Below are 18,487 nucleotides of genomic sequence, written 5' to 3' on the forward strand. Positions count from 1 at the left end.
GAATGTCTAGTCAATTGGAAAATGAATAGCTATTACTAGGAATAAAAAAGTATGGAATAGAAATGTTATTTCTATTCTGTAGTTTGGTAACAACACACATACAAAAATTAGAATTGAATCATAATTACGAAAACCTCCTCTTTTTCTTTTTTTTTTTCAAACTCAAAATAAAATGGGTGATGGGTGGTCGGCCACCCACAGAAGCAGTCGGGGCCGACCCTGAAGTAGACCTGGGGTGGCTGCGACCACTCAGATGAGCTCCGGGGGTGGCCGTAGCCACCCCAAAATGTGATGAGGGTGGTCGCACCACCCTAACCTCTTTTGTGGGTGGTCAAGCCACCCACTTTATTTTTCAATTTATTTTCAGTTTATAATTTTTTTAAAAAAAATTAGGGAAATGCTAGGTGTTCTTCTAGTGTTCTCATGGTGTTCTCCTAACTGTGATGTGCCTCTTAAAATCATCGTTGAATTTAAGATTATCATAATTGACTTAATCTATTAGTGATTTTAAAAGTCATATCACAGTTGGGAGGACACTAGGAAAACACTAGAAGAACACCTAGCATTTCCTAAAAAATTATATGGGTATTTTTGAAAAAATATATTTCATTCCTTAAGGATTAGTTAAGCTACTCATTTTTTAGTGATTTAGCTAATCATGTGTGTATAAGATTAGTATTCCCATAAAAATAAACTATTCACAGGAATAGTGTGTAACCAAACAAATGAATAACTACACTGTAGAATAAAAATTAAAATATAAGTAATGTAATTTAGTAGATTGTTATATGATTATTATATAATCAATTACTAATTATTATTATCACGTCATTTCAATTATATAATAATTTCTTAAATAACATTAGTCTAATTAAATGTATCCTAATTAGAATTTTAGAATTGGAAGAGCACATCATCTAAGGAGATCTTTTAGTTATGCTTGTGAGAAATGTTAGAATGTTAATTAAATTTGATATTTTATTTTAGTTTAAGTTTTTGGTTAAAATGCAAAAATGTTTTTAAGTTTGAACTTTGATTTGATAATTTATCTTCAATTTTAGTTAAATATTTCATGTTTTGAGTTTTATTTTCTGAATGAGAGTTTTAAGCACAAGTTGCAAAAATTATTAAAATATTAATTAAATTTTTGGACTCATCAATAATGCATTTGCTCTTAGAGATTTTTTTGGACAAAGGGTATGTGAGAGGGTTTTTTAAGTGCCAATGCGTGTCAGGTTCAGGTTGTGTCGAAACATATGTATAAGAAGACTACATAAGTTAACTCTAACTCAACCTATTTAATCGGAGGTGTCAAATTTATTAACCATAATCCTTTAATTTTGTATTGAATTTATGTCATGTTCAGATCGTGTCAAATCATGAATATAAAATTAGGACATAAATTTCCTCTAAATCGGTATGGATGAAATATCCTCCAATCCATGTAAAATAATGCCAAGTGTCTATAAACATTTAAAAGACACATTAAATTTAGTCTAAATTAGTAAACTGCTATTAATGAGGTTAAGAATTTAATGTGCCTTTTAAATGTTTATAGACACTTGACACTATTTTACATGGGTTAAAGGATATTTCTTCCATACCGGTTTGGAGAAAATTTATATCCATAAAATTATATAAGTCAACCATAACTTGACCTATTTAATTAAGAGAAATTATATATAACCTCCTTAGGTCAACGCGCTTTTGGTAAAAACTCGGGTATTTTTTTTTCGAAAATTTAGTCCTTGGGTCACTCGAAACTACTAGAAAACTAACTACCGTCAATTTTTGTTAACTGCCGTTAGTCCACTCAAAACTCCCTGTTTTATCTGATTAAAATATTAATTTGTTTTTAATTTAATTTAAAAAAATTAAATCTTAAAAAAAAAAAAAAAAAAAAAAAAATTGAAGGGTGGCCAGTGGTGGCACCAACCCCTATGAGGTGGCCGTAAGCCACCCCAGGGGTGGTTTGACCACCCTTGGGGTGGCTTGCGGCCACCCCCAGGTGGTTTGGGGTGGCCAGGGGTGGCGATTTTTTTTTTTTTTTTTTTTAAGATTTAATTTTTTAAATTAAATTAATAAAAAAAATTAATATTTTAATCAGATAAAACGGGGAGTTTTGAGTGGACTAATGGCAGTTAACAAAAATTGACGGTATGAAGTTTTCTAGTAGTTTTGAGTGACCCAAGGACTAAATTTTCGAAAAACAATACCCAGAAAGTTTTTACCAAAAGCGCGTTGACCTAAGGAGTTTATATATAATTTCTCTTTAATTAAACATGTTAGATTTCTCAGCTCTAACCCTTTAATTTCATATTGGATTCGGGTTCACAAGTCATGTAAAAAAAAATTTAGCTCTAATTTTTTTATCCGAGTAAGGGCCACAATAATTATTTGTCCAAATTACTAACAATTTATGTACTTAATATGAGAAAGCACATATATAACTTGCATGCTTAAACAAATTTTTGGCTGTCAAACTATCTACTCGGACGTATAAGTTTCACATGACTCTCCAATTGCAAAGCCACCCTATCCTCCTACAACTATTTATATATATAGAAACTTGAAAAAAAAAAGAAAAAAAAAAAAAAAGGAAAACTTCACAAATGACTCCTGAACTACCACATGATTTTCGAAAATACACCCTTAAATTTTAAAACCTTTCAATTTGATGCAATATACGCACACCATTAGTTTTTTGATGTTAAAAGTGATGGAATGACCTTTATACCCCTAAAACTTTTATAAAATTGAAATTGAAATTGAAATTTTAAAAACAAAAAACAAAAATTAATGAGTAATTTGGTCTTTTTAGTGTTTAAACCATGCAAAAATTGACGGACGGGTTAATTGCATCAAATTGAAAGTTCAGAGGTTGAAATTGAGAATTTTTAAAATTTGGGGGCACCGTCTTAAACTCGTGATAGTTATCGAAGTTATCAAAAAAAAAAAGAAAAGGAAAAACTTCATTTTAGCCTCCTAAACTTCCAGTGATTTGACAAACCCCCTCAAACTTTCAAATCTATCACTTTGGACCCCTGAACTTTCAATTGCTCTTAATGTGGACCTTTCCGTCAGATTTTAAACGTTACATGACATTATATCTCTGACTTTTGTATAAAATTTCAACTTTACCCTTAATTCCAAAACTTTTTTTATTTAAAAAAATGAAAATCAGGGATATTTTGATCTTTTTTGGTATTTTTAACTGCTAAAATTAATTAAAATGTCTACATTAAGAGCAATTGAAAGTTTAGGGGTTCAAATTAAAAAATTTAAAAGTTTTGAGAGATTTGTCAAATTGCATGGAATTCCATGGGCTAAACCGAAGTTTCAAAAAAAGAAAAAAAAGAAAGCTGTTTGTTCGTCTGTTTGTATTGATAAAAGATAAATCCATAATTCTCCGTTCAACTCCAGCGGGAGCGAAAGGAGTGATGGCAGTGATGCCATTGCCAACAACCACTATCGCTTCTTCTGCAAACGTTCTGAAAGCTGGCGGTGCGCAATTGCTTTGGTCCTTTTCAAAATGCACTCGATTTCAAACTCCTCCTCGTCCCCTCGCATTCCACTCGCTTCCCCTTTTCTCCGCTGATAACATCAGAAGAAGACGAAGAAGCGTGCGATGGCTTCCCTCCTTCTGCACGGAGGCGGCGACTCCAGTGAGCGTGGCCGCCGGCGCTGACGATAATGTTGAGGACGATGGTGAGAAGAAGATGAGGATGATAAAGGAAGCGGCGGACACGCTGGACATAAGGGTCGGCCGCGTCCTTAGGGCGTGGAGGCATGAGGAGGCTGACTCCCTTTACGTGGAGGAGGTCGATGTTGGCGAGCCTGAGCCCAGAATCATCTGCAGCGGCCTCGTCAATTATGTTCCCCTTCACCACCTTCAGGTATTTCTTTCGTAGGGATGCAATGGAATCGGGCTTGCGTTATTCAAAAAATTAGATTCAGAATTAGGTTAAAGCACAATGAGAAATTTGAAATGCGGGCAGAGATGAAGCATTGTAATTTGTTCCAACCAAATATACAAGAGAAATAATGAGTTTGACGGTTTGATCTGATTGTATCACCATGCTTCAAGAGAAAGTAACAATATCTGTTCAGACAATACAATGGAAGCGTTCAATCAAGAGTGGCCAAAAAATTTGATTTCCAATTAACCTTGTGGAGAAATGGAGAAAGGAAATGGAATCCTTTTCAAAGTGGAACTGCAAAGTAAATTCATGTGGTGGATCTGCTTATAAAATTGAGAAGTTCAAAGTTTTCTTCTTCTATATATACTTCGGTTGATAGTTTTTTTTAAGCATAGATAATGTAGCTTTGAATGTTTTGAGAATTATTAAGGGATATATGAGGATATTTCTGTTGGACAATGGATTGTCACACTCTGCGAGAATAAAAATTAGTTGTTTTGGTATATACAGTGAAACTGCATAAATGGCTTTTTCAGTTGGAATTTCAAGATCGTATTCATCTGATCACGTTCGATAAAAATCTACATGCAGGATAGAAATGTTGTTGTTCTTGCTAATCTGAAGCCGAGGAACATGCGTGGTGTCAAGTCATGTGGAATGCTTATGGCTGCTTCAGATGCATCACATGAGAATGTTGAGCTTCTTGTGCCTCCTGAGGGTTCACTTACTGGTGAAAGAATATGGTTTGGCTCAGAAAACGAAAAAGAAAGTCAACCTGCTGCTGCCACACCCAATCAGGTAACAGTTTTTTAGTTCTTTACTTTCAAGAATTCAAGTAATAACCTCCGGAGAGGTTGGCTTAGTGGTAAGAGGCTTACTCCCATTGGGTTTGGTGAGGGAAGGACAAGGGTTCAAGTCTTCTTGGGCACAATGCTAAGGAGACGAGAGTCATGCCCATTAATCCCTAACCACCAACTTCTTACTGCTCTGTCCTTGGTGGGATTGGAGTCAGGCTATGACTTATCCTTTTTTGAGGGAGTTAACGAAAATAGAAAGGAAAGAAAATTCCATAAAATACGTTATTTGCCTGTCTACCGGTGGATGCACAATTATCGCAACAAATATCTTGGTCACTACAACTCATTATTTGAATTTTTTTATTTGCAGGGAAACTCAATTTATAATACAAAATAATTAAGGCTTGGAGGATAATTCTCGTACTTTGCATATTGGTCACACCTTAGACTGCTTATGAGTGCATCAATGTTAGATTATTTCATTCATTGTGTAAACTATTTCACACTCCTTTTTGAGGATGATAGGCATGTTTTTGTACTAGGGATATGACTTATGCTAGAAACCTGTCAAATCAGATATGTGGTGCTTTTTTGTCATTTTATTTTTCTTATGTGAATCAACTTTTTTCTTTTTTTGATTCATAAGTTACGCACCTAGCAGAGTTTCTTGAGTTAAACACGTGTAGAAGCCTTCTTACTCTATCTAGACTTTTGTTGTTGATTCTCCTCCATGTTTATTGATGTACTTGACTTTTGTTTTCCACAGCAAGCAATAATTATGTGACTTATCTTGATTGCTAGTACTTCAGTCTAAAGCAATAGACTGAAGTACTAGTTTACGAGCCCAATAGAAAGTTATTGCTATTAAATTCTTAAGCGTCTTGCTCCACCAACTATAGCAATGTTGGAAAACTTGAAAAAATTCTAGAAACATTATTAGCTCTTTGATAGCTTTCTTTCATCAAATTGAAACCACAAAAAGTGTAAGTTGCTTGTGCATTTAGCCTAATATACCTTTTCTGGCATACTTAAAGGTTATAATCCCCTGCTATAGTGCCATACTGTGCTTTTTACGACCATTGTCTTCCAGTTTCTAAGGCCCTATGACCTAGGTTTGTGCTCGTTGGGATTTTGCAACCGGCATCTTTGTTGTAGGTATGTCATGGCAAATGTTGTTTGTCTGTGCATGCGTGTCACTAAAGAAAAGCCATGGTGAAGGTGAAATGTCAACAGGTCCTTTTTTCTCTGTGATTACATCATTAGTTCAGCATATTGACATGCCCTTGGCAATCATATATTGTATGTTGTTTTCTACTCGGTTGTTCTTTCTAATGGGTTTATCTTCAATATTGGAAGTCCCCTGTTTCAGTGTAGTTTTTCCTATTATTAGAGAAAGTTTCACACAAGCGATGGTTTATTGCTTGTTTATACAGTTTATACTCCATTTCTATGTTCAGAGAGATTAATTTTCTGTATTCTACTGGCTTTTTGTATGACAATATGTAGATTCAAAAGAAAAAGATTTGGGAATTGGTGCAACCTCATCTTAAGACAGACGCTTCTTGTACTGCTATGCTTGGGGTCCATGTAATGCGGACATCTGCAGGTGTAGTGGTCTCCACGTCTTTGAAGAATGCAAATATCTCATGATCGAATGGGCGGCGTCTGACTGTTGGCACAGCTTCTTAACACCTAATATCCGAGCTGGCATATGGTTTTTTTTTTTTTTTTTTTAATATATATTTTGTAAACGAATGATGTAATTCCTAGTTTCTAACAATCTATTTCTAAAATTTTGAGGATCAAGTTTCTGTCAGTTGCTTTAAACATGTCACTGGTCCTGATTGCTCATCTTTGTTGCAGTTACCAGTAATCTATCTATATGAATGAGGTTTTCGGTCCTGCTGTTGTCATCCTTGTCTTAATGTTTCTAAATTGGATTTAAAAGAGAACACTGAAGCAACTAGGCGTAAAATATATTTTGTTGATACATTGGTTGGTTTTTTTTTTTTTGTATGAATTGTTGTGATGGCCAGCCTGAGCACATTAGAGTGATTGTGCATGATTGTGAGACATGATTGTGACATTAGAGTACGGGCCTTATGAGTGACCCATTAAGTCCTTGGGCTTTTTCTGGGAGCCTGAGGGCCCATTTTGTATTCCAAATTTTCCTGTCTAGACTTCGACAGCACAAAGCTAGGACCAAACCAATTGGCGATTGGAGCAACTTATGAGCTGATTGTTCATTTTACACACAAATTTAGCAGCCTAGGTTGCATAGATCTCTTATTCTAGGTTGTATGGGGTATGTGGGCTCACTAACCCCCTCTCTTACCTGCCCAAATTTATGTGAAATTTGAGTAGCCTAATAATAAAAAATTCTCATCCAATACGGTCGTAAAATAGCTAACGAACACTTACATATCGAGTAGTGATGTATAGAACACCTAGCGTGAGTGAACAATGTTTATACTGGATGAACAGTAATATGAATTTTACTGTTTCAAAATTTTTTTACTCTTATTTTTTAAAAATTTGTACTATTATTCTTCACCCAGTGTAAGCATTGTTCACTCATGCTAAGTGTTCTATATATCTCTACTCCTTAGATATGATGCTACCCAAACTTTTATGGTTAGTTTCAAACATTCTCCACTTGTCGGATTGGTGTTGAGCAGTTTTAGATAAAGTAGTTAACAAGAGAAAAATAACTTGGCATTCTCCACGTGTAGTGTTATACTTCACCTTGATTATTCAATAAGAATATTTAGTTATGGACTTTGTTTCCAAAAAAATTCACAGCAGAAGGGAGAAGGAGAAGAAATTTAATGATGGACTTAGTAAACTGTAAATAGATTTTCGGTTCCATTTGAGCTTGATTTATGAATTTAGGATAAACGAGCTAAGAATGAAGTGTGTTTTTGACTTTTAGTTTATTAAAATATTAAATTTTGAACAATTGAGAGATGAAAATTTGGATGGTTTTAATTATATAAGAAGAAGAAGAAGAAAATAATGGCATGTACTTATAAGGAATTAAGAAGACACGGCTAATACTTAGCAGAAGCACTTTTCCCGGAATCTACCCAAAAAAGCGTTGTTGCATGGCACATTAGTAATTTACAATGTGGTCCCAAGTCCACAGTAAGACAAAAGAAAATCAATTTTAGGCTAAGGGCCCGTTTGGGAATGAGATTTTAAAATTTTCATTTTTAAAATCGTATAGGTGTTTGGTAAATTAATTGAGTGTTTGGATAATATTGGCATATAATTGCGGTTTCATGGCCAAATAGATAAATATTGCCCCAAATATTTTTTTAAGCAAAATCGTGATTTTGGTTTAAATTTGCATTTTTTCAAATAAGCACCCTCTAGTCAATTTATAGAAATCGTAGATTTTTCCACGATTTTAAAATTTGCGTTTTTAAAATCGCAATCACAAATACTCCAAAATTGTGATTTTGTTTAAAAACGCAGATTATTTTTTAAAAACACACTTCCAAATGGACCCTAACTCCTCTTCATGGTGTATTTTAAGTAACAATTTTTTTTAAAAAAACATGTAAAACACTTAAAACACACGATGTCTGCGAATTTGAAATAAGTATAATAAATAAATGTGAATCGTAGCATTGCTCTGCTTAAACCAGCACTTCCAGAGTAATTTTAGAAGTCCCTCTTATATTCCTCTTGAGTCCATCTAAGAATGATGTGGATATTAACATCACCATTTGATCAAAATTCAATAATGACCAATCACAAGTCTAATGATGATTTTAATAGCCACATCATTCTTAAAGGGACTCAAGAGGGACACAAGAAGGACTTGTAGCATTACTCGCACTTCCCTCACAGTTTTAAGACAATTATTACAATTTTCCTTGTAATTTTTCTCATCATGGACTTGATCAAAATGGTTACCAAACAACCATAAACTCTTTGATAGTATTTTTTTTTTGAAAGTTGCAAACTGGTGCATTTATATTGAATAAGGCAACGCATAAATCTCTGCTTGCAATAGTTCACAAATACATGCCGGTTGATTGGAAAACCACACCATATTCAAATTATCTTTTACCGCTAGAGCAGCTAGCTCGTGTGCTACTCGGTTTTCTTTTCTGCGAACGAGGCGCATTTCCCACCAAGGAACATCTCGCAGCGTGGCCTGTATGTCCTTCGCTAACTGTTCTCTTATGCTATCGTCTGGTTCATGCGAGATGACTGCAGTGATAACATTCTTGGCATCGCTCTCTAGCAGTACCTTCCGAATACCCATCTCCACACACAGTTCGGCCGCCATATGTGCAGCTAGTGCCTCCCCCGTTGTGGGATCCAAATAGCCATCTCTGGTCTGGCATTTTGCAACCCACATTCTGCCCTGCTGGTCTCAGATCACTGCTTTCAAACCCATTCGGCCCTTTCTCCTATTAAAGCCAGCGTCCCAATTAGCTTTCAAGCAGCCATGGGGCATGGCTATCCAAGAAATCACGGGAGGTTCTCCAGTTGGTACTTGCTGTGTTCTTCTCCCCGCCAGAATCAAGTGGAAATTTTCTCCTACTAGACCCGCTTGCTTGATAAGTTGATTTGGGTGCAGAAAAATTTCATTATGTATTACTTCATTCCACCGTAGCCTTATACACCAGGATATACTCACAAACTGGGCAAAATCCTCACTACCACATTTTTTGAGCATTCCATCCACCACCTGCATGAAAGCTGGCCCATCAAACCAGCTCTTTTGAAAAAATTTTGCCCCCACACTCCATACGTCCCGTGCAGCAGGGCATTGCCATAGTGCATGAAAAGTAGTTTTAATCTCCCTTTCACAAATTGGATAGCAAGGATCCGTAATGACCTTTCGAGAGCAAAGGTTTGCTCGAGTAGGAAGGATGTCGTGGCACGCACACCAAAGGAAATGCTTCTCTGAATTTGGCATTTGAAGCTAGCAAATATTACTCCAAAAAGATCCCGTCCGATTGTGTTGAGACCCCCCCGCCTTATACAACAGGTCACCTTCTTTTTGGATGTAGTAAGCACTATGTATCAAGAAAGTCCCCTTAGTAGTTCCCTGCCAAATGAGCGCATCAGCTTGGTCCGTAGCACTTATCGGAATAGATTGGATAGCCATCATCTCCTACTTAGAAAAAAGCTGTTCCAAAAGGGCCAGATTCCATAATTTTGTGTTTTCGTCAATAAGTTGGCTCACCATGGAAGTGTCCGCCAGAATTCTTGGGGCTGTTTGCACTTGATAAGTAGTTGGAGAATTAATCCATATATCTTTCCAAATGCAAATAGTTTTCCCATTACCAACTCTCCACACCAATCCCTCCCGAACAAGATCACTTGGGTTGTGGATACTCCTCCTTGCAAAGGATGGTTTTTTCCCAAGAGAGGCTTCAAGAATCGAGCAATCTGGAAAATATTTTGCTTTCATAATCTTTGCATTGAAACTATCCGGTGTTTTCCAAAGACGCTATACTTGCTTAGCCAACAAAGCCTTATTAAAAAGGGACAAGTCACAAAAATCCATACCTCCTTTAGCCATTGAAAAACATAACTTGTTCCAACTCATCCAATGGATTCGTTTATCCTTTTCCTTATGACCCCAAAAAAACTTTGCCATCATCGAATTTATTTCTGTACATAGCGCCTTCAAAAGCATGAAAACACTAATGCAATAGGTAGGGATAGCCTGGATCACCGCCTTCAAAAGAATCTCCTTCCCAGCTTGAGATAGAAATTTAATCTTCCAATCTTGAAGGCGCTTCCAAACTCTCTTCGTAATGCTTTTAAAAGCACTAGTTCTCAACTGCCCCACAAGGTCAGGAAGCCCCAAATATGTGTCATATCTTTGATTGATAGGGATTCCAGCTACCCCTTGAATATATTCCTTGTCAGCCACCGGAGTATTTCTGCTATAGAAAATAGCGGTCTTATTGGCATTCATTTTTTGACCCGACGCCTCTTAATATAATTGCAAGATGGAAGACAAGTGATTCCATTGTATCAAATTTGCCCGACAAAATAATAAATTGTCGTCGGCAAAAAAAAGGTGGCTAATAAGCTTATATAAGACGTTACATAAACTTATGGGTCTAAACTCTGTTACACAAGTGGGCATCTTTAGTTTGGGAATAAGTGCAACATGTTTCAAATTTAAATCTTGAGGCATCACTTCGGAATTAAAAATATCAATTATCACACGACATACCTCCTCCTCATAGTGGGCAAATTAGTCTGGAAGAAACAAGCGTTTAAACCATCCTGACCTGGTGCTTTGAGGGGGGCCATTTGGAATAAAGCCACTTCGATCTCCTTTGTAGTGAGAGCTCTCTCTAGAGCCCTATTCATCTCATCAGTCACACGGCTGGTCATGGGTTGGAGGCATTGTTGTAGGTCCCCATCCGGTCCCTCAGTAAAGAGATGAGTAAAGTACTTGACAAAGGCTTCTTCTATATCATCATAATGTTCCCAAATATGTCCATTCGCGTCTTTGATCATGCCCACGTGATTACGACGACGTCTAGCACTAGCACAAGCATGGAAAAATCTGGTGTTGCGGTCCCCCGAACGCAAGCACTCTTCTTTTGCTTGTTGACGCCACCATAACTCTTCTTTGTCAAGCAGCTGCCCCAATTGTTCTTGAACCTGTTTTATTTGACTTTCAGCCCCACCTCCTCCCTCTCTTGGAGCTGTAATAGTTTGTTTTGTAGTTTGGAAATGGAGGCCTGCTCATTACCTCTCCGTATTTTCTGCCATCCCGTAAGCCCATTAACACATGCCTTTAATTTTGCTTCCAAACAATCCCAACTTATCCCATTTGCCTGCTCACGCCTCCAGGTATTTTGTATAACCTCTTAATACCCCTCCTCAACAGCCCAACATGCCTCATAGAAAAGACGTGGTCTATGGCGAGTCAATCCGGAATGCCTCAACAAAGACACATAGAGGTGCGTGATCCGAACAGGTTATAGAGTGTACAACAACCTTAGCTTCTGGAAATAAATTCCTCTAAGCAAAATTAGTTACACCCCGATCAAGATGCTCTTTAATAAGTGCACTTCCTTCTTGACAATTACTCCACATATGTTTAGGCCTCCGAAAGCCTAAATCCGTCAACTCGCATGTCTTAAGAGTGTGTTAGAAAGCTTTCATGAGACTATTTTGGCGTAAATTTCCCCTTAATTTTTCCGACAACACCAACACTTCATTAAAATCTCCAAGACACAACCACAGGTCTGGGGTCATCCAAGCCAAATATTTAAGCAAATTCCACGCTTCAAAACGCTTTGTAGCATCCAGATGTCCATAGAATCCGGTGAGTTTCCAGTCAAATTGTTGGTGGTGGACAATTGCATTGATGTGCCGTTGGCTGTAGTTTTGGATCTCCACCTCACATTCATCCTCCCAAAATAACGCCAAGCCTCCGCTTTTCCCCACACACTCCACAACAAACATATTATTATAACCAACTTTTGTCCGAATAGTCTCCATTCTTTTTGTTCGAAGTTTGGTTTCCATAAGGAAAACCAAATTGGGTCTCTTTTCCTTCACCATCCAGTGAAGTTCATGAACTGTCCGGAGGTTCCCAACCCCTTGGTAGTTCCAACTTAAAATTATCATTGCAGTCGGCGGGGCTGAACACCAGCCTCCGCCACCCCCGAACCATAAGAAATTTCAGTGTCTACATCTCCCAAACACCCCTTTTTATAACCTCATTCTCAGAAAATTCACCTCCAATTAAGTTATTATTGCTACTAGGAGGAAAAAGCTCACCTTCATATAGCTCATAATCTTCATCACGCAGCTTTCTCTTTGTAATCAAGCTCCCCCTTTAGGGCCCTTTGATGATTTTTCAATGTCGGCTAAAACCGAGCCTGGGTATGGGCCCCTAGGACTTGTATATCTTTCTCTTAGCTTCACGTGTGCCTTAGGTGGACTCTCCCTGACTTGTCCCACATGCCGTGGTCCATCTTGTGCCAATAAATGTTTTCCTTGTGAAGAATTTCCTACATGGGCACCAACTTTCACACCACCTTTATTCTTTCCATCTTTGTATGGGATCCATGCCTCTTTTATTGTGGTGGGCTGTTTTTCAAAATGATGCATCATAACTCCCACAATATTTCCCTCCTTAATTAGCCGAGGGTCAATTTGGCAAGCACCATTACTTTCTCCCTGATTTCCTCCTGCAGATTTTCTTCTGCCTTCTTTAGTTCGTGCGTTTTGTATCCCCCGAATATCCTCCCCGATATTGTTGTTCCCCCTGAATTCCGCCGCTCGCCGTTTCCGGCCATATTCCTTCCTCCCCAGAACTTCACTCTGCTTCGGATCCTCCCATGAAGTAGCTTTTGCAGACTTATTGGATTCAAAATTTTCGGCATGGCGATCATGGGTTCGGTCTGATCTTCGTGTGGGCGAATTTGCACGTAGCCAAGGACCAAACTGGTTGGTCTCCTGATTCCGCAGCATGCTCCACTTAAGACATGCCTCTACCCCATGGCAAATTACACCACAGTGGTAGCATAATTTTGGTAGGCGTTCAAACTTAAAGCCAACTAACCTCGATTTCCCATCAAATTTAATCATACGGCCTCTAGAGAGAGGTTTGTCCAGATCAATATTAATCTTGACCCGTAAAAACTCCCCCCATCCGATCCCGTCTTTGTCTGTGTTGACTTCCTCCACTCGTCCCACCGATGCTCCAAGCTTGAAGCCCACCTCTCGTCCTATACACACCAAAGGAAGATTTGTCATACGCACCTAGAATGAAACCCTATCAAATGTAAGTTCAGATGGCGAGATTCGGCCATCAAAATCTTCAACTAAGAACAAATAACCCTCAAAATCCCATGGTCTGCCCTCCAAGACTCTTGCCTTGTCCCTGGCCTCCTCAAATTCAATCAAAAAAAGATTGCCACCCAGTATCTTGAAGGTAAATGTTCCCTTTGGTCTCCACCATCGCAACAACGTGCTCCTGATTGTCTCCTTGCTCACAAGCCTCTGAGACAAGAGTTTTCCCACAATGCAAGAATTTTCTCGCGTGATTATCTCGTTTACTTCCATCGTCTGAGTCTCCAGTTCTCCATCTTCACCCTCTGAAAGCGAAAGATTTGTCAACAGATTTGAAAGATTGCCCGCCATTGAGAAACACAAAAATCAGTTACTCTCAAACAAACTCAGGGGTTTGTGAGACACGGTTCCTTCTCATCTAGGTTGAAGCTAGAGAGAAATCAGCCGATTTAGATGTTGCAGCTCTCTCTTTGATAGTAGTTGATGAATGACAATCACTCTGATTAAATGCCAACAATTTAAAATTAAGTTTCCAAGAGATAACTCAATCGACTAAGGACGATGCCTCATGAAGTGGAGGTCACTAGTTCGAATCCTTCATTCCCCTCTTGTGTGGACATATCAAAATAAATAAATAAATGCCATAATTATTGGCGTTTATATACAAACGTTGGGAATTTTTAGTAAGCATTCATGGTGTTTTCTAGGCGTTTATATTTCAAACACAAGTTTTCTAGGCTTTACGGAGTTTTTTAATAACTAAATAACAGACATTTTTATTTTTAAGTGGTATTTTCTTATAAATGCTGTGAATTTTATAATTATTGGTATTTTAAAAAAGAGATGATGGAAAAGCGTTTTTTTTTTTTTTTTTTTTTAAGCATGTCTCCCATATCGGTTTCTGGAAATGTTTTGTAACACTCCGATCGCATATTGAGAAGATGAGAAGAAGCCCACATTGAGTGGGTGGTTTATAAAAATAGTCATGGGTGCTAAGTCCCACATTGCCTAGTTACTAGGTAAAACTGAGCTTTATAATGAATTATAGGGAAGTTCCAAATTGACTAGTCATTTTGGAGTAATAGCGTAGATGTGGCTAGCGCTTTTCTCTGAGTTGTTACAAGTAGTATTAGAGCTACCTAGTAATGCCAGGTCATGGACTCATGTGGTACTGGAGCACTGCATGATATGGGCTTAACGAAGATATCAGGAATTTTAGAGGGGGCATATTGGGAAGAGGAGAAGAAGCCCACATAGAGTGGGTGGTTTATAAAGATAATCATGGGTGTTAAGTCACACATTGCCTAGTTACTAGGTGAAACTGAGCTTTATAATGAATTATAGGGATGCTCCAAATTGACTAGTCATTTTGGAGTAATAGTACAGATTTGACTAACGCTTTTTTCTGGGTCGTTACATGTTCGTTCTCTAAAATTAAAAGTTTCTCCTCTAGAACCCTTGATGCTAGCAAACATCTACTCAAACTGATGATGGGTAGCATCAAACATCTCCATTTGTTTGATCATTCGCTCAAGTCCTTCTTGCATTTGTCTTCTCAGATCTTGTTGCCTGACACCCAGATAGCTAACTTCCTTCTCCAAATGATGGTCTACCATGGTGAAACCTAGTTCTGATACCAAGTTGTTACATGACTAAGATTGAGAATGTGTAAGAGGATGGTGACTGAGCAATGCCGCAAAATCGGTTGTCGTGAGCTTACCTATAAAGGTGAAGAAGATGATATATTTTGATAAAGGTAGGATAGTTCGAGGCACCCTCAACCTCCCAAACAATTGAAAAGTTGAAACATTGATAATGTTTTATTCATCAATACCTTGCTTAAATAAGCGTTACAAGACACTATGATAAGAACATAGTAGATGAATTACATTGAGTTTTGAACTACATATATAGATAAATACTACTTCTACTAAACCACTTGGGAGATATCCTCTTATTCTAGAGTCCTTTTATTTCAATAACCAAACATGTATATATGGTTCTTTCCACTTAACACATAAGTAACCCTCAATAACCAAAAATGTAAAAAGAAAAACACAAGAGAAAAATCCTTTCTCACACTAATTATAAAAGAACAATGCTATTTAGTAGACTCTTATACGACTATCATACAACTTGATAACATGGAAGTGAAAATCCGTCATAAGGTTAGCACTTGATAGAAAAAAACAAAGCTTGATTTTTACTACCATGTTATCCCAATTGTATGAAAGTCATATACGGGTCTACTCAATAGCATTACTCATTATGAAATAGTGTAGTTTGCATTTTAGTTAGTTATCAAATATCATGCATATACTTGAGCAGGAAGGCGTGGAGTGAGATGGACTTCAATTGGTGTGGCTTTTTGGTTGCTAAGTCCGACTTTCTCAGTCATGTCCACAGGCTCATCAGATGGGGTTGTAATTTCAAAAGAGTGCAATAAGGTGGCAAGTGTGAGTTGCGTAACTTGCAACGCTAATGAGATTCCCGGGCACCCTCTTCTACCGGCGCCAAATGGTAACAATTCGAAATGCTGGCCCTTAACATCAACACCCACATGGGTTGTAAGGAATCTTTCTGGCCGAAATTCATTTGGATCAGGCCACACACGTGGGTCTCGATGGATCTTTGAAAAGTTAACAAGGAGTCGTGTGCCTGCTGGAATGTGGTAGCCAGCCAAAGTGCAGTCTTCCATGGACTCGTGTGGGACAGAGACAGATCCGGCAGGGTGTAAACGCATTGCTTCTTTGAAGATAGCTTGGAGATAGACCAGATTTTTTATATCCGAATCCTTCACTTGCCTCTCCCTCCCAATATGAAAATCTAACTCTTGTTGTGCTTTCTTTAGGGCTTCTCGGTTATTAAGAAGTAGAGAGAGAGCCCATGTCAATGTTGTCGCTGTTGTATCTGTTCCCGCTACGAGAAGGGTCTGCAAAAGCACCCGAGTTTAAGCATTAGATGGTCGATCACTCATGTTTCAAAAGCAAGTATGAATAAGAATTCTAAAAAAACTTACCAGACATTGAGCTTTAGTGATTGTATCAGCATCGTACTTGGAGATCTCTTTGTCTTCATCAACAACAGACAACATCACATCCATGAAGTCTCGGTGTCCCTTTGCCTCACCGGAAACTTTCCTCCGCTTATGTTCTTCCACCCAACCTTGAACCACGTGATCAAATTCCTTTGCAGTTCGCTTCATGGCCTTCTCGTACCCTCCAAAGTCCAACCACCTTAGATAAGGAAGCACATCTGCCACCACAACCGTACCACTCAGCTCAAAGTAATCTTTCAATGTCTTCCGACATTCATCGTTAACTGCATTCTCATCATTGGTTTTAGTCGAATCATATCGCTTCCCCACAATCATCCTAAACAACACATTTAAGGTTATGGAACCAAACCACCTCTTCATCTCCACCAACACGTAGTTGTTCTTCTTCTTCACCCTGCAGAGCTCATATATCTCTTTTATGGAAGCATTTACCTCGGACTCCTGGATGTGTTTGAGCATCTCAAGGCGGTGGAGTGAGAGGACTTCGACGGTGGCCATTTTACGCGCTTGGCGCCAGTGAGGGCCGTAAGGGCTAAGCACAAACAAGGCGTAGTTGTAGCCCATGAGCTCTGAAGCTATAGCTTTTGGACGGTTGGCAAAGACTTTGTCGTTTGTGGTGAAGCACTCTTTGGCTATCTCCCAGCTGCTCACTATCACGGCTCGGTGTACGCCGAGCCGCATGGTGAAGATTGAGCCGTACTTGTCGGCCAGCTTACCCAGTGTGATATGGGCTGGTTCTGTCCCTCGTAGTAGGTGGAGGTGGCCAATCAATGGCAGAGCGCCACCGGCTTCCGGTGGAAGTGTTGTTTTACGATGGACTTTTCTTAATACCCATAATAGAAAGAAGAGGAACAGAAAGAAGGCGAGGATGGTGGCCATGGCCATGGAAGTTGCAGAGGATGCGTGAGGAAATAGCTTAGATTTCTTCTTTCTCTATAGAGGTTTCGGGAGAAGATGTGTGGTTCTGTACATATTTTGCGCGCAATCTCAGTATATATATAGAGAAATGTTATGCTTATACAAATATATAACTTAATACGTGAATAATAATAATATTTTGGTAATATACGGAAAAATCGCAACTGTGAGGTCATGGACGATAAGATAATTCTGACAGAGTGACATGAAGAGTCAAAGGACACATCATCCTTTGTGGCCCCACTGTGAGAAAAAAACCAATGCAGTTCTGAAGAATTCTTGAGATGATAAAAGTGGCTTGGATTCTTGCGATCACCAGCTAGGAATTTGGAATGTTGGGCTGCTTCTTTTCCAATTGGCCATGTGATAATTAATAATATTGGTTGGTGGACGTAGAATATCAATCGAAAAAAAAACAAAATTAAGAATTTTCAGGGTATAATTCTTTATTAGAACAAGCATCTTTTCTTTTCCAAATAAAATCAAAAAAGTATTCATTTTATATATAGTCGTGATTTAAAGTTAATGCATCTACAGTATATATGATTATATATTTTTTTTAAAATTTTTAAAAGATGTGTTAATTCTATTAACGAATTCGAATTAGAATACTTTCCAATTAATTATAATGGAAGAACCACAAGGGTGGTGGTTGAGTTGGTAGAAGAATTCTTTTCATCCTAGTGGTCGCGTGTTCGAATCTGCTTGCGATAGTAGATGCGTGAACCAGATGCTACTTTGAAAGGGCTCTACTGGCTCACACTTTTGTGGGGTTGTGGTGACGGGTTCGCCTTTCCAGGCAGTAGCTATGGCTCAAACCGGACATTCCACAGTGGGTGAGAACCCCAATGGTAACGCCCAAGGGGGAAAACTACATTGGTCGCCCCTTCCCACCTCTTAATTAAAAAAAAAAAAAAAAATTATGATGGAAGAGTATTTTTGTTCCCTTAAAAAGATAAAAAGACAAAAATATTCATATAACTAACTAGAATCTTGTTCCA

General features: G+C 38.1%; 2 protein-coding genes across 2 annotated transcripts; one reads left to right on the forward strand and one right to left on the reverse strand.

The window, feature by feature from the left end:
* The first annotated feature begins 3,375 nt into the window (after nucleotides 1-3,375).
* On the forward strand, nucleotides 3,376-6,568 carry LOC132178643 (Nucleic acid-binding, OB-fold-like protein). The gene is made up of 3 exons (XM_059591122.2): nucleotides 3,376-3,896; nucleotides 4,512-4,718; nucleotides 6,224-6,568. The coding sequence occupies exons 1-3, from the start codon at nucleotides 3,441-3,443 to the stop codon at nucleotides 6,365-6,367; spliced, it is 807 nt and encodes a 268-aa protein (XP_059447105.2). The 5' UTR covers nucleotides 3,376-3,440; the 3' UTR covers nucleotides 6,368-6,568.
* A 9,027-nt stretch (nucleotides 6,569-15,595) lies between these two features.
* LOC132179488 (cytochrome P450 CYP82D47) lies at nucleotides 15,596-17,521 on the reverse strand. The gene is made up of 2 exons (XM_059592223.2): nucleotides 16,530-17,521; nucleotides 15,596-16,442 (listed from the first exon to the last, which is right to left on the reverse strand). The coding sequence occupies exons 1-2, from the start codon at nucleotides 17,451-17,453 to the stop codon at nucleotides 15,819-15,821; spliced, it is 1,548 nt and encodes a 515-aa protein (XP_059448206.2). The 5' UTR covers nucleotides 17,454-17,521; the 3' UTR covers nucleotides 15,596-15,818.
* Nucleotides 17,522-18,487: the final 966 nt, after the last annotated feature.

The sequence above is a fragment of the Corylus avellana genome, chromosome 4, assembly GCF_965113065.1.
Source record: "Corylus avellana chromosome 4, dhCorAvel1.hap1.2, whole genome shotgun sequence".
NCBI classification, from domain to species: domain Eukaryota; kingdom Viridiplantae; phylum Streptophyta; class Magnoliopsida; order Fagales; family Betulaceae; genus Corylus; species Corylus avellana.

Coding starts and splice junctions, on each gene's coding strand:
- LOC132178643 (XM_059591122.2), top strand. CDS start 3,441: ATGGCAGTGATGCCATTGCCAACAACCACTATCGCTTCTTCTGCAAAC. Junction 3,897..4,511: donor TTCCCCTTCACCACCTTCAG/GTATTTCTTTCG, acceptor ATCTACATGCAG/GATAGAAATGTTGTTGTTCT. Junction 4,719..6,223: donor CTGCTGCCACACCCAATCAG/GTAACAGTTTTT, acceptor GACAATATGTAG/ATTCAAAAGAAAAAGATTTG.
- LOC132179488 (XM_059592223.2), bottom strand. CDS start 17,453: ATGGCCATGGCCACCATCCTCGCCTTCTTTCTGTTCCTCTTCTTTCTA. Junction 16,443..16,529: donor TCACTAAAGCTCAATGTCTG/GTAAGTTTTTTT, acceptor GTGCTTTTGCAG/ACCCTTCTCGTAGCGGGAAC.